General features: G+C 38.2%; 1 protein-coding gene across 1 annotated transcript in view; it reads right to left on the minus strand.

Moving 5' to 3' along the window:
• RBPJ (recombination signal binding protein for immunoglobulin kappa J region) overlaps nucleotides 1–17,181 on the minus strand; it is a 130,921-nt gene extending 113,740 nt beyond the window's left edge. Inside the window, exon 1 of the mRNA XM_044681296.1 lies at nucleotides 17,115–17,181. Coding sequence (XP_044537231.1) covers nucleotides 17,115–17,134 — 20 coding nt within the window. The 5' untranslated portion in view covers nucleotides 17,135–17,181. The remainder of the gene's footprint in view (nucleotides 1–17,114) is intronic.
• Nucleotides 17,182–17,227: the final 46 nt, after the last annotated feature.

Consider the following 17,227-nt stretch of genomic DNA (forward strand, 5'->3'; position numbering starts at 1 on the left):
GAATTTTAAAAAACAAAACACATGGTGGTGCAACTAGCTGGCACAGAGGAGAGAGTGTTGGGCCTGAAGTCAGAAAACTCATCTTCTTGAGTTCAAATCTGGTCTCAGATACACACACACACACACACACACACACACACACACACACACACAGAGCTGGGCTTGAAGCAGGAAGACTCATCTTCCTAGGTTCAATTCTGGCCTCAGATAACCCCCATACATACATAGAGCTACATAAAGTCAGGAGATAGAGGCCAATCTTATGCAAGAACAGAAAGGAGGGCAGTGTCACTGGATTGTAGAATACTTGTAAGAAAACCAGAAAGACAGAAGGGGATTAGATTAGGAAGGACTTTAAAAGCCAAACAAAGGATTTGATCCTGGAGATGTTCGGAGAGAGAGGGTGAAATAATCAGACTGCTCCTTAAGATCATCTGGAAAGCAGAATGGATTGCCTGAAAAGGGGAATAGGCTTGGGGAAAGGGTCCAGCCAGACGGTTACTGCAATACAGGCATAAAGTAATAAGGATCTGTGCCAGGGAAGGTGGCAGTATCAGGCAGAGAAAAAAGGGGCTATACTAGAGATGTTATAGAGGTAGAACTGACAGGCCTTGGCAACAGATTGGATATGGAAAGGAGGAATAGGAGAGAGTGGGGAGTTGCAAGCCTAGCTAACTAAAAGAAGCTAGTGCCCTGGCCTGGAAGAAAGATAATGAATCTGGGACCTAATGAATTTAAGATCTATAAGGGACATCCAAGATAGCTAATAGCTTAAAATTCAATTTTACTTTTGAATTGGAGAGATAAACTTAGAAAAAATACACAGTGACAGAGATATCATAAGGGCCTAAGACGGTGATGGCAAACCACTGACAAGCATAGCCATTTTTGATGAGTATGGGGCCGCATGCCGAGGATGAAACATTTGCTGTAGTGTAGTGTTGTGTAAATAGAATAGCCAGATCCCATTTAATAGTCAAGAATCTACTCAACACAGGNTTGTGTAAATAGAATAGCCAGATCCCATTTAATAGTCAAGAATCTACTCAACACAGGCGTGCTAATGATGTCACTCCCACCTCCCTTAGTGGGGAGGGGAGACGAGTTACCCACACGTGACCATAAGTAACAAATCAAGAATAAGGGACTGCCCTTTGGGCAGTCCAAATCAATGTAGAAACTGCCATTTGTCCATTTGAATTAGAGGTGGACCACAGGAAGTGATGAAAGACACACTCTCTTTAAGTTAGTGAACTTCCTGTAGAGTTAGTTGGCGTCTGGAACTGGAAGAAGAAGCATCTCCTGAGACCACAGACAGATTACACTCGGTATTGTCACGTGGGTAAGTTAGGCTGGCTTCCTTGGCCTAGCTGGGCCAATTCTAAACTCTGCCTATCCGGCTGTTGGGCCTTGCGGCTTACAGCTTCATTTATTTAGTCTTCTACCTCCCTCTTCTCTTTATCCCTACTCACTTTCCTGATTGTAAATAAACTCCTCAACCCGATGCTGACTTGGGTCTGATTTAATTACGGAATCAACCTGAATTGTTGATTCCTGGCGGCCACATATTTTAAAGATATAACTATAATAACTAAATTTTAATTCTTACAGTGTAGACACTCCTTGCGCTATAGATGACAATTCTACCTATATTAATTTACCTATTTTGGTTTATTAAATACAGTTATATATTATAATTATATATTTTTGTTATTTAAACTGCAAATATCACAAAATTATGGGTTTTTTTTCTCGAAGTGACACACCACCTGAGTTATGCTCAGTTTTGGGGCAAATTTTGACATACCAAGCTCAAAAGGTTGCCCATTGCTGGCCTAGGGTCAAGAGGTCTGAATTTCAATCCCAATCTTGAAACCTGTGTTACCTAGACCAAGTCACAACTTCTCAAGAGTTAGATTTCTTCATCTATAAAAGGTTAATATTTACAATATCCATAGCTCATAAAGTTGTAGTCATAAAAATACTATGCCAAAAGGAATTTTGCAATAGAGGAAATCTCAATCACTGATAAACCATACTTTTATAGAAACATTTCAGTTTAAAATCTATTCATTTTTGGAAAGCAAGTTTCCATAAAACTAAATTGAAAGCATAACTATGTCACTTAATTGCTAGTAGAATTTTGAAATCCTTGAAAAACAACAATGAAAACATTAATATAAAATAGGATACTGGTTAAGCCTTAAAATAATGAACCTTTCTGGACTTATGAGATAGAACACTATCCACATTCGAGGAAGAACTAACTGTGGGAGTAGAAACACAGAAGAAAAACAACTGCCTGATCACATGGGTTGATGGGGATATGATTGGGGATATTGACTCTAAACGAGCACCCTAGTGCAAATATCAATAATATAGAAATAGGTCTTGATCAATGACACATGTAAAACCCAATGGGATTACACAGGAGGGAGTGGGGGAGGAAAGGGAAAGAACATGAATCTTGTAACCACGTAAAAATATTCTAAATTAATTAAAATTTTCCAAATCAAAAAAAATCTTATTAATAAAATATGAGCCCTTCTAAGAATAAATGCAAAATGTATTTCTCTTACATAATTATAGAAACAAATTAAAACTGCAAATAGTTCCCAATGTTAAAGACTAAAGCTAAAATCATTTCTAAAAACTAGACTAGGTACATTTGAACAAATTTTAATGTACTTAAATTTGTCCAATTTACTGTACAACTGTCATCTATGACCTCTTTCTAAGATACAATCTGCATCTACTTTTGGTGTCCACTTGTCACTCAACTCTCACCTATAGCCTCAAGAAGCAGTAGTATTCTCAGTGGCCACTAGCAGCTCCAGATATCCTGGGAGGGAGGAAGGTGGGGAGAGGGAGAGAGAGAGAGAGAGAGAGAGAGAGAGAGAGAGTCGGAAACAGTGGAGTTGCAAAAGCTGTTCTGAGAACTTCCTGTTAATATCTTTATTTTTTTATACCTTTCTCTCAAGTTCCCAGATGCTGGCATGAATTACATTTTTTTTCTCTAAACAGAGTAAAGCTCAAGGTTACATAGAAATTGGCATGCAGAGTACATTTTTTCATATAGATTACTTTTTAGTCTAAACAGAAATTCAAGGCTACCAAGATCTTATGTTATCCGATTATTATTTTGATAACCGACCTTCAACATATTTCAAAAGGTAGGTTTAGTGTGAGAACCTTTAAGTTCAGCTTGGGAAAATAGTGAAGCAAAAAAATATTTTGATTTGCCAGGCTGTGTCCTTCAAATTTCTAAGACAGAAAGAGATTAAAGCAGCTTCTGCTATTTAGCTGAGGGTATGAACTATTAACTCATTAGATGCTGATTTATTATAGTGTTTAGGGCATTTCTATAAGGGGATTTCTGTATCTAGACTATAAGAGTTGGGGTTTTCCTAAAGATATAAATTATAATAATTTCAATAATAAAAAGTATTGGTCAGAAGGGAGTCACACAGAGAGGTCTGATTGGGTTTTCCATCCATCCTATGGCCAGTTTTCAGGTCACAGGAGTCAGTGTAGGATCATGTCAAACTGCACTGACTTGATGGAACCTCATTTCTCTGGGGGGCTCTCGGCATCTCTCCCTTTTCTTTTTAATTGAAGTGACTTCAATTCGATTTGGACTTGATGTATACCTAGTATAAAGGATGCAATTAAATGTATGGGATGACTTAAACTGTCAGAAATTAATTGCAAGGCATATATACCTGGATCATCATACCAATCAGAAGTCATATTATCAGGAAGCATAATAAATGGTAGTTGTTTAACAAATACAGTGGTAACCAAAACAGGTTTAATACAATTTGTTAAAATACATCCTGAACAGGAAACTTGGAAGGTTGTGGAAGAAAGGCGATTCATAAAGGAAGAACCTTTAAGTGGCTGTAAAAATAAGGCATAGGGGGCTCAGACACAAGCCCAAATGGGTCTATATTCAGTTTTGCCATTAGGGTGCAGTAACATAGCTAGACTGAAGGAAGCAATAAGTATTTGGTGTAAGATTTTTGTGCTGAGTGTGGACCTTTTATGTTATGTTATCTTCTGGTGGAATAAGCTTGGGGTTCTCTGCAAATGAGAATAGTTGCTATTTAGTACTTTTTACATTTTCTTTAAATTCCAAGGAATTTTTACCTTTTAACAAAATTTGGTTAATAAAAGAGAGATAATGATTCTCCTTCCTATCTACATTTTCTTCATCACTTATAGGTTTGTTCTAATTAGCTATTTACCAATTAGAGATATCTGAGGATGTTCAAGGGAGGGGCTGAATGAGCTTCCCTTTATAGAGCTGACAGAAGGAGTTTCAGGGTTCTTGATCATTTGAGGGGGCTACTGACCTATCATTGTATTGGTTATAATGCTAGCCTAATCAATAAATTGATATTCTTACCCAAAACCAGTCTGTCAAATAATTTTACTCATAGATCCTCATTTATATCACATCCTAGAATTCCCAAAGTTCTATCCTGTGTCTTCTTCTTCTTCTATACTACAGCTTTTTGGAGCCACAGGTTGAGAGCTGAATGACAGGTAGACATCTAAGGTAGAAGAACAGGGCTAAAAAGGACTTGGCAAGTCTTCAGACCATAGGTGCTAGCCTTCTCTGCACACACCACACACTTTATACTAGTGATGGGCAAACTACGGCAGGGCCGTGGGCCAGATGCAGCCCAAAATGTTCTACATTATTTCTGATCTGACGAATACAATGGGTAGGGTACAATACAGTAAAACTTCAAAAGAGCTGACTTAGAAACAGACTGACAGTTGAGCATTTCCTTTCCTTTGGCTCCCTCTTTAAAAAGTTTGCCCATCACTGCTCTATACTATTTCACAATGTTTTACTTAATGAATGGCACTGCACCTCAAGAGGTATAGCTGTACCATATGAATTGATCTCTACTTTCATTTTTGTTTAAATAGCTTTAGTAGTTTAAAACATCTCTAAGATTTTTGAAGCATCTCAGTATAGTAAATGGATATACAAATCTGATATTTTAATGCTAAAAAACTAGACCAATTTAAAAATTAGCATTTATATTAATATGTGAGTTCTTACATATAAGAATATACATGTACATCTGTGCTGCATATACATATGCAAATACATATGCATATTTATGTATAAATACATGCATGTGTATTAATGCTTAAAATGGCAATAATATTTTTACTCCTCTCCACTTCCTTTTCTTTGGGCATTCAACTAGACAAGTTATGAAGAAACAAAAGGAGATAATAAGGGAGAACAAGAATAAGAATGGGCATTGAAGTCAGCGGTAGGTGGTAGCTCAAACCAGGAAGAAAGTAGATATTGATGAGTGTGATAGTTACCTCTACTGCCTCCGTGCTTTTCAAGTATAAGGGAAATGGAGAAGCCACTTTCTCTAGTATAATTTGCTTCAAAATGGAGCATTTCAGAAAATCATAGCTCTAGAGCTAGAAAGGGCTTCTCAAATGAGGATACCACATCCTTGAGAGGTTAAGTGTATTACTCAAAGTTAGAGATGGGATTTGAACACATGGTCTCCGGCTCCAGGGCCAGTGATGTTTTATACTGTGCAGTGTTTCCTCTACAAATGTCACAGAATTTTATACTGAAATATTATAGAAATCATGTAATCCAACCTGATTATTTTATTGACTAGAAAACTGAAGACCAGAAAAAAGTTAAATGACTTCCAAGGTAACTCTCCTAACTAGCAACAAAACTTTGAGATCAGATGGCGAGTTAATTAGCATATATTGAAGTTCATTCTGATTCTCAGAATACCATAAGGCCTGACCCTAAAAGGACCTTCACTCAGCAAAAAAGCTGTCAACAATGAGGGATAAAGTAAAGGACAGATCTTCTGCAGGTTCTTCATCATTATCATTATCATTATCAAAACAATCAACTATTATTCACATTTATAAAGCATCTCATGGTTTATATAGTGGGGTAAAAGTTGTTAAGCAACAATGAAAGTATACTTCTAACCAAATTCTAGTGCCAGGAGCCAACAACTGGAGATTTTAACATCAGTTACAATAATGGGGAAGTTGTGGTTTTTTGTTCCTTAAACATCAAACTTAAAAACCAAATAGTATGAATGATATAGTAGAAAGGACACTGGAACCAGCATCAGAAGATTGAGCTTTTATTCCTAGCAGTTATTAGCTAGCCAATAGATTCTTCAAGCAAAATACACCAAAGTGCTAAAGTAGATGTACTACTCTAATTTATTCTTTGAATGTAAAAAGCACATTAGAAAATGTAGTACTTTAAAACATAATTTGCAAGAGCAAAAGACAATATTCCTGAAAAAAAATAGGATGAAAATCTATGAAATGTCCTGGAGTTATAGTGCTAGGTAAAAAAGTTGCAGTCCAACTCTTTTTGTTGATAATACATTCACAGGTGGCCCCTTTGTATTGTTCAAAGAGTACTGAATTCGAAGTCAAAGGACCCAAAACCATGGCACTTAAGGGACAGTGGGAAACTTAGTGGCTAGAATGCCAAGCCTAGAGTCAGGAGGACCTGGGTTTAAATCAGACATATCTTAGCTGTGTGATCCTAAGCAAGTCACATAACTCCCATTGCCTAGCCCTTACCCTTCATCTACCTTAAAACAATATACACTGTTGATTTCTTAGAGGAAGGTAAGGGTTAAAAAAAAACAAAACACCAAGGCAGTTAATTACATTTAGCTGTGTCCATTTGGCAAGGCACTTTCTGGGTCTCAGTTGCCTCACTTATAAAAAATAAGAAGAGACTAGACTAGGATTTTTAGGAATTCTAAATCTTAAATCTGTGAACTTTTTTGAAAAATCCATTTCTTTGTCTATGTACACACATATAGGCACATATAAATATCTAGGGAACTATTTCAATATAATATTTCCTTTGAAATCTTCTGTGTTTTATTTATGTATTTTTTTAATGTCTGGGGCTTCACCAGACTACCAAGAGTTAATGACATAAAAAAGGTTAAGAAATCACCAGCTAGGTGGAGTTGTGAATTGATCCAACCATTCTGGATGGCAATTTGGAACTATGCCCAAAGGGCACTAAAAGACTGTCTGCCCTTTGATCCAGTCATACCACTGCTGGGTTTATACCCCAGAGATCATAGGGAAAAAGACATGTACAAAAATATTTATAGCCGCACTCTTTGTAGTGGCAAAAAATTGGAAAACGAGGGTATGCCCTTCAATTGGGGAATGGCTAAACAAAATGTGATATATGCCGGTGATGGAATACTATTGTGCTCAAAGGAATAATAAACTGGAATGACCTCCAGGAATTGATGCAGAGTGAAAGGTGTAGAACCAGGAGAACACTGTACACAGAGACTGATACACTGTGGTAAAATCAAATGTAATGGATTTCTCTACTAGCAGCAATGCAATGACCCAGGATAATTCTGAGGGATTTATGAGAAAGAACGCTACCCACATTCAGAAGAAGAACTGTGGGAACAGAAACACAGAAGAAAAACAACTGCTTGAATACATGAGTTAATGCAGATATGATTTGGGATGTAGACTCTAAACGACCACCCCAGTACAACTATCAATAATATGAAAATAGGTCTTGATCGATGACACATGTAAAACCCAGTAGATATGTGCCTCAGCTGGGGGGGGGGGGGGTGTTTGGAGGGGGGAGAAAGAACATTAATCATGTAACCATGGAAAATTTTTCTAAAAAATTAAAAAATTTTTAAAAAAGAAATCACCAGGAGCAGCTGGGTAGCTCAGTGGATTGAGAGCCAGGCCTAGAGACGGGAGGTCCTGGGTTCAAATCTGGCCTCAGACACTTTCCCAGCTGTGTGACCCTGGGCAAGTCACTTGACCCCCATTGCCTACCCTTACCACTCTTCCACCAAGGAACTAATACACAGAAGTTAAGGGTTTAAAAATATATTAAAAAAAAAAAAAAGAAAGAAAGAAAAAGAAAAAAGAAATCACCAGCTAAGTTTCCTTTTAGCTCTAAATCTATGATGCTGTATATCAGGTAGTTAAACATCACCATTTATTTATTTTTTTAGGCCCTTACCTTCCACCTTATAATCAATACTGTGTATTGGTTCCAAGGCAGAAGAGTGGTAAGGGCTAGGCAATGGGGGTCAAGTGACTAGCCCAGGGTCACACAGCTGGGAAGTGTCTGAGGTCATATTTGAACCTAGGACCTCCCATCTCTAGGCCTGGCTCTCAATCCACTGACCCACCTAGCTGCTCCCCACATTTATTTTTAATCCTGACAGAAAAGAAAGAGTCCATATCTACCCTTCAGTGGAATATTATTCTATCTAGGCATCACCAAGCATCAGAAAATACTCCCTCGTATCTACCATATTGGTCCAAGTATAGACCATAAAAAAAGATCTCTTTAAAAGGAAACACAAACACACACACACACATATATTTTTGACTAGACTAATAATTTTGTTCTTATACGAAACTTCCAGTAAGGAATCTTACGTTAGCAAAGTATGTTCTCTTATAATAAAAAATCTCAGGGTTGCCTGAGGCACTGAGAGGCCAAATGACTTTCCCAGGACCACACAGTCAAGTCTCAGTGGCAATGGGATTTGAACCCAAGTCAGACTCAGAGACCAGCTCTCTATTCGATATATCACACTAGCATATATTTGTGCATGTATTGGTGTTTATGTATGACATAAAATATGCTTTAAAAGTTGGAAGGAACTATATGAGATAATGAAGAATGAACTGAGTATACCCAAGAGAACACTATATATAACTAGGGATTTAATATTTGAAGAATAACTTGTGAATGCTCACCTCCAGAGAATGAGCTGAGAAGTTGAAACATGAACGACAAAATCTATATATTTTGCTAGATGATGCTTTCTATGGTGCGGGGAGGGTGAGGCAGAATAAATAATTTTAAAAGCTAACAAAGTGATTTTTCCTGAAGTGCAAGTATGACCATATAACTCCTTCAGTCAATAAACGCCTGTGGTTCTCAATGAACAATAAATAAAGTGACTAATCCCCATGCTTGGGATTTATGCAAGTCAGATTTTGAGGAGAGGAAAAGGAAGTACACCATTCAATGAATCAATATAGCTATCTAATTCGTATAGTTATATATAAAAGAACTTTATTTTCTACCCTGGAGTTGAGAAATTGTTAGCTAATCCTAGGAATAAACCTTCCTACTTCTAAAGGGCTAACAATAATTTTCCTTTCAAACATCCTCACAGTTAAATTATATTTTCCCCATTTTCTTATCTTTCTGACTTGTCTTTCTACTTTACCAAAGCACCTCATGTTCCTTTAACAAACTGAGTCCAAGAAAAATAACACTTCTCTAGTAGAGGCATAATCAGAGCTGAGTAGAACATTCTCTATCCGCATCTGGAATACCAGTTTATTGACAACCTCTATAAAAACTGATCCAGTTCTAAATATAGCCTCATACAGAAATATTCAAGTATTTCTAGGCTAACTGCCACCAGGTGGGTGATGCCATCTTCCATTCATATGTACTCTGGACTTATTCCATCACAAAAGAAGCTGAGCTACAAAAGAAGTAATATATTACTACACACTACTCTTAAATCTCCCATTCATAAGCCTGAGGCTATATCTAACTACCACCCATTTTTAGCCAAGTGAATGAGTTTAGGGGTTTTTACAAGGTTCTACCTTTCACCCAAAATCAGCTTCCTCCACAAGTGAACTGAAAGTCAAGTTTGCTGAATCAAATTAAGGTGAAATGATTATTTACATAGTACAGAGTGTAATAGGGAAATAGGCTTTAAGAGTCCCTAGAAGGCCTGAAGTTTTCCAACATGAGAAAAATTATTAAGTTTTATATTTTAGTTAGAAAATAACCATTAGTTAAGAGGCTCAAAATTTTCAAGCCAATTAAGGCAGACTGAAGAGTATTTTAACTATTATGTACAGCACTGGCACTACAGCTTTTATATTGCAGGTTTTTAATGCCATATAAGTGTGATCTTTTGTCACTGATAAATGTTGATTATAACTTGTTAATAAAATATTATAAAACGGCTAACATTTTTCCTAGTTAATAAAACCTTATGAAAGCTTTTTTGTCTATTTTCACAACTGTTTATCATTAAATTGATATCACTTCCTCAAATAAGTATTATCTTTGAATTAACTTAAATCTGGTTGCCAAAAAAGTAGAGAGCATATTCACTATAATTTCTATTTAGGATTAGAAAGGATGGGCTAATTTTTATTTTCGAATATATTTCTTCTTTATCTCTGCTAACATCTATTCATATATTTCATCAAGGAACTGACTCTAACAGCTAAGGGGAGAGCAAGTTATAGCAGGCTCTTACTATGATCAACTATGACTTTGAGCAGTGAGAATGAAATCTGTTGTATCACACCAATGAAATATTTTGAGGTCTGAAGAATTTTATCTCACAACATAACAGATACAGCATTATTAAAGCAAAAATTGAGTCCCTTAAATATGTAAGATTGTCCATGTTGTCCATCTTATCCCCAACACCAATTTCAAATTCAGAAAATATCTGTTGGACTGTGCATGGGCATTTCAAGTTCGAGAAGTCCAAAATGCATCACTGAGTTAAATCAACTCATACTCAAGATTTACATTAAAAATTATTATTATTAAAAAAAAAAAGGGTGACAATATAGTATAGTGGAAAAAAACACTAAACTTGAGGTCACAATATCTGGATTCAAATCCCAAATCTGCTTACCTATTTAAAGTGTTTAACTTCCTCAACCCCATATCCAATTTGCTACCAACTCTTGCCGATTATACCTTCATGGCAACTCTTGTATGTCTCCACTGGTTATGTTACCACCTTGGTGCTTCAAGCCCCTTATCACCATTTGCCTAGACTGTGGCAAAAGCTTTCTAGTTGATCCCCAGTCTCAAGTCACTCTTGGCAACCACCTACTCAGCTATTAAAGTGATGTTCTTAAAAAGCAGGTTTGAGAGGCAGCTCAGTAGACAGATAGCCAAGCCTGGAGATGAGAGAATTCCTGGGTTCATATTTAGTCTCAGACATTTCCTAACAATGTGACTAGGGGCAAGTCACTTAATCCCAATTTCCTAGGCCAGTGATAGCAAACCTTTTAGAGACAGAGTCAAGCTGACCATCTTGCCATGCCCTTTCCCTGCCACTGAGTACAAGTTGCATTCCTTCCCCTCCTTACCCCACACAGGGGAGGGAGGAAGCACTCCTACTGGACTGTTGGGTGGAGGGATGGGTGAAGTAAGGAATGTCCTCAGCACATGTAGAGGAGGAGGAGAGTGGCCAAAGCGCTGGGTCCAGTCCACTCCCTTCCAGCTCTGCCGCCTGTGAGCTGCCTACCTTACCCCCCTGTGCGTTTCCATTGGGTTGCTGGGCAGAGGGTGTGAAAAAATGTCATCAGGCACAGTGGAGAAGGGGAGGTGAGCAGCTCTGCCTGAGTACCCCTGCTGTTCTAGTAATGAACTGGAGGGGAGGCCATGTGCCCACAGAGCGCTCTGCATACCATCTTAGGCACCCATTCCATAGGTTCCCCATCATTGTCCTAGACTTTACTACTCTTCTGCCTTGGAACTAATCCTTGGTATTAATTCTAAGATAGAAGGTAAGGATTTTTTTAAATCATGTTTGATCATGTGACACTTACATCTCCCATTCAATAAACTCCAGTGGCTCCTAGTCACCTTCAGAATAGAATATAAAAAATATTCTGCGTGTGATTTTAAAGTTTTTCATAACTAGCCCCTTCCAACATTTCTAGCCTTCTTACACATCATTCCTCTCTATATACTATCTAGTGACACTGGCCTCTTTCTCATTCCATCCCCAAAACACTCAAATCTCCCAACTTCACTTCATTTCTTACCTCCATTCATTTTCCCTGGCTGTCCCTCATACCTGGAATTATTTGTTTCCTTATCTCCAAACTCCTGGCATCCCTGGCATTCTTCTTTTTGTTGTTCAGTTGTTTCAGTCTCTTTGTGACTCCATTTAGGATTTCTTGGCAATAATTTTGGAATGCTTTGCCATTTCCTTCTCTACCTCACTTACAGTCAAGGAAACTGGGGCAAATATGGCTAAGTGACTTTGCCTTTGGTAGCACAACTAGTAAATGTCTGAGGCTGAATCTGAACTCGGGTCTTCCTGACTCCAGGTCAGATACTCAAATCCACTGTGTCACCTAACTATAGACTCCCTTCGAGATTCAGCTAAAAGCTCACCTCTGGTAAGAAACCTTTCCCTTTAAAATTCATACCTTCTCCCTAACACTACGTCCAATTGATCTTGACTGTGCACAATTGTTTACATGTTGTCTTCACTACAAGATATAGTTCCTTAAGGTCTGAAACTGTTCTTTGCTCTTCTTTATATTCCAAGCACCCAGACACACTACCTGACATAGTAGGTGTTGAATAAATGCTTTGTTGAGAATTTGAATTCCTGATTGAAAACTGAAAGGTCAAATCTGTTCAATGAGGGGATTAGATTAAATAATCTCCCATCAAGCTGAATTGATCCTATGAATGAATCAGTTCCCCTGATGTTTCTATTCTTTTCCTGGCAGCACAGTAAATACATTAGAAAAGTATATTAGCTCTTTTAAGCCACAGATTATCTTTAGTGAATACAACTAAGACCAAAAAAAAATATTTTATAATGGTGTACCAAATCTGAAGAGCACTGAAAGTACTAGCAGTGTATATACCTGTGTAGTGGCATTCAGAGCATCCATAAGAGAGGAATAACAGTACTTGTGCTACCTATCTCTCAGGATTACTATGGGTAAAAGGTTTTATAAATTGTGAGATAATATAAGGCTGGGTGCTGCTAATATTATTATTACTCAAGCAAAAGTCATGATTAAAGAAAAAAGTGAGATAAAATAGATGCTAGTGAGTTCAAGGTACTAGTGGCAATAGCCAACCGTCTACTAGAGATTAATATACCAAATGAGATTGATTAAGAAGCAAAGCATATGTGCTAAGAGTTATTGTGAAGTACATAAAATACACTGGTGCTGTTCTATTAACACAACCAATTATCTATAAATTCATGTATAACAAACTTATACCAGGTCAAAGATGGTTGCTTACTAGAAAGTTATAACGTAGATCCTAAGAACAGCCTAATAAGAAGGCTTACTACACACCAGGCACACAGCAAAGTGCTGAAAATTCAGAGAAACAAAAACATTCCCTTTCCGGGAGGAGCTTGCATTTGAATGGTAGAGAAAATATACACATAAATTAGTATACAAGATAAATACAGAATAGAAAAGCAAGGTAGTCTAGGGAAAGGCTGAAAAAGCTAGGTAGAAAGGGGGGTAGGGCAAGTAAGGAGGATACTTTGGGAAAGGAGGACATTTGGTGCACTCAAATACCAATTAGTCAATGAAAACAAAATATTGAACAAGTACTAAATAGATTAGTTGTATATAAAACAATAGAATTTAATAGAATTGCTAATAATACAAGAAGGAGCACTAGGACCTTACCAAAATACAGTTCTAAGAAATTATACTTCAGAAACATTTGTAGGTAAATGATGGATACTGTTCTTTTTGTACCTCAATAACTAAATCCCCTTTCTGTGAGAATCAATATAGCCATATAATGAATTCCACTGTGTGAATTATATTCTGTTAAAGTTTCAGTAGATAGTCAGGCACTTGGTTTCATTTTCTTTAAATCTGAAATCATCTCCATGCTCACTGTTAAGAATAATCTTTAGAACAAGTAACTCAAGAGTTATTATGTATGAACTAACTTAAATGATTTTAGACTTGGAAAATGCTTCCAGAATAAAAATAAGGCCCTAAAAATGTACAATCTTAAGAGTTTAGGCTCTCAAGACTATCTTATGGTGGAAAGTATATCTTTAAAGATAATTTCATAACTCACAATATATCTTTGTTTTATTTCATACTGTGGTAGTTTTTCATTCTTTGTCTCAAACTCAAATACCACTAACACATAAATTCCTTTGTCTGCCCAGTTCTGAAGCCTTAAGCATCTGCTTTGTATGTCAAACTAAAAAACTCATTTAAAATTATTCATTCCTTTATAATCATTAAGACTTCTATGAAACTTAAGAGTTCATAATCTGATATTCCTCATGAAATTTAACCAAATTCCTTATTCAGCTACAGTTCAAACACATGTTTTTATCTGAGATTTCATGCAAATAGTAAAGACAACAATCATTCTTTACAAATAGGTGGTAAGTAGTATAATTCCCATTTTTTACCACATAGTAGAGAAACTAACCCAGAGGGGGGTAAAGTAATTTGGACACAATAACAAAATCAAATGCCAAGAATAACTTTCAGTCAGTCCATGGGAAAATGCTGCCCCTAGTTGAGAGAACATGAAATTCAGTAGTAGTAAGAATGGCAAAGTACTCGAAAGTTATCTGACCATTATAAATAAGAAAAAAGAAAATAGTAATTCAAATATTAATCACTGTTATGTGCAATGCACTTTGCTAAGAAGATATGTAATCAGATATTTAAACAAGACTTTTCTTGTGTGTTTTGCTATTGAATTAAACACAAGTATCTTTCCTGTACAAACTCCTTTTATAATCTTTTTTATCCATTTAGCCAAAAAATAAATTAAAAAACAAACTATTTTCACTACATAATGATAGCAATACAGTTATTGGGAAATGATAGCTAAGAAAATGAATTACTTAAAATTGAGTCCCCATAGATATCTAAAATTTCTCTCATTACACTGTGACCTTTTTCCTTAAAACTGTGTAATTTATCTAATCACCTATAAAATTAATTCTGCATAAAATAACATGTTACCAAAAATATCCTTAAGTTTATATGTATTATCACTAATACAAATATTTTACTTTTTGCTTTTAAAAGGTAGGAAAAAACAACTTTGATTAATTTACAAGATGAGGACTACATTTATATTTGGTTGCTCATTTCATTAATGGAACTCAAATCACTTTGGATTCTCATAAAATTACATGAAATGTTACATTAATGAAAAAATAATTTCTCCATTAATTAAAAGGTCACTATAATCATCAGACAGCTGATTTTAAATAAACAATGTCATGTAGTGCACCAGTATACTACATACATTCTTGATCCCTTAAACTTATCAGACTGCTTTATACGAAATTTCTCGAGTAGAAAAAATAATTCTCCAGAATGAAATATTTATCTTCCGAAAACAGCTAACTAATCCTATATTCGGCAAAGCAATCAATCTATAAATATCTTTATGTTACAACCAGCAAAACGCATTCCATCCATCAGTTTTAGCCAATCTTTTAAGAAATATCAATGCAACTTTGAAACAACTTGAAGTCCCCAGTAATTATTAATTGATTAGTTGGGGGGGATCTTGCTTAAAGGAAATTCGTGACAATTACACACTATCATTTGAATACCATATATGTCCTATTAAGAATCTGAAATTAGTGTACACTTTTAAGTCTTTTAAGTACTTGCTCCTCTTGCCAGAGTCAAGTTTGGTTTTGACAGTACTTAGTAGCAACTGTAGATGATTTTAAGTTGTCTTAAAGTTTAAGAATGAAAAAAACTGCACAAACATATTCGGTCCATTCCCAGTCAGGTGTTTCGCCTTTCTCCTCAAAATAGACAGAGTATAAGTACAGAAAATGTAAAAATGTCAGCCTGAAACTCCCAATATCAAGGACCTCTCCAATCCCACTAACACAAAGACTGAATATCCAATGGCGAAGATTTGAAGCTACTCAGGCACCAACCACCAACAGAAAAATATCTTGCTTCTCTCTCTCCAGCCCTCCCACAATACCCACCCACCTCAGGTAACCTGGAGGTAGAGAGAGATGAAAACAGCTACCCAGGTCCTGCTGGCAGAAGCCCAAAGAGGAAAGCAGGGACAATAACCATGAAGAGATCAGACTATTACCGCTCCCCCCTCCTTGCCTTATGCCGCCCCACACACACACTGTTTCCAAGCAAAACAACAACCTAGCTGGAGGAGAAAGAGTGCTAGGATCCGAGACAATGTAATCCCTTAGAGAAAGGGGTGCCGAGGGAGAAGAGGGTACCGGAGAGGAAACTCAAATGTCTCTATGGCATCCTCCAGTGACCGACAAAACACAACGTCAAACCGAGGGGGTCTCTACATAGAAGCACTAAATGAAGTCCCTGGGGTTGAAACGGAAGTGAAACAAGCTCCCTGGGCAGCGGTGGGTAAATCAACCAGTGGAGGAGAAAAGGGGGAGGAGGGAGACATAGACAGAGAGTAAATCACCGGATAGGGAGACAAAGCCCCGGGAGTAGAGAAGTCACCCAGAGATTGGGACAAATGGAAAGCTTAGCAGAAAAGGAGAGGGGAGATTTGTGTGTGTGTGGGGGGGGGAATTCAAGACAAAGATCGGATGCCAAGGATGGGGGTAAGGCGGCAGTGTAGTAGAGGGCACCACAAAGGGGCAGGGGGCGTGGAGAAGGGGCATTGGGGGAGGTAGGGACGCGGGGCGCCAGGGGTCAGACAAAGCGCTCGAGGCGGCGAGACAAAGAGCCAAGGATGGGTAGAGATCGGAGGAAACAAGGGTCAGACAAAGCGCCCCAGACGCGGAGCGCAAGAGCCGAAGCAGCGGCCGGGGGGCCGAGCCGAGAGACAAAGCTGCGCGGGGATGGTTCGCAAGCTCCCAGTGAAAGGGGCGTCCTCCACGCCCCACGCGCGCCCAGACACTAACAACGCGCCCCCCCCCATGCCCCGGCCCAGGGGTCCGCGAGGGGAAAGACAGCCAGGGCCAAGGGGGTCTGCAGGAGTCAAGCAGCCCTGACAAGGGGCAGGTATGGGTCAGCTTGCTCCCACGTTCACGCTCGCTCCCACGCACACGCGCGCGCGCGCGAATACACATACACACTATAGCTGGAGCAACAGTCCAGGGGAAGAGCGCTGCCTCGCACGCGCACACACAAACACACTCAGACACGGACACGCAACGGGGGCGCCACTCGGCACGGAGAATGCCACCCTAGCTCCAAGCCCGGGTCCTCGCCGCCCCTTTGCAAGTCGGAAGCCGCCGGTAACTTTACCTCTCCCCCCACCCCCCCAGCTCTTGAGTCCCTAGACTTACCCTGTCACAACAGGCGCCATCTTCCACAAACTCTCGCCAAAACTCTAACCCTCGCGAGATTGCCGCCGCCGCCGCCACCGCCACCTCCCCTCCTTCTCTTCGCTTGTCTCTCC

The sequence above is a fragment of the Gracilinanus agilis genome, chromosome 6 (assembly GCF_016433145.1).
Source record: "Gracilinanus agilis isolate LMUSP501 chromosome 6, AgileGrace, whole genome shotgun sequence".
Classification (NCBI taxonomy): Eukaryota; Metazoa; Chordata; class Mammalia; order Didelphimorphia; family Didelphidae; genus Gracilinanus; species Gracilinanus agilis.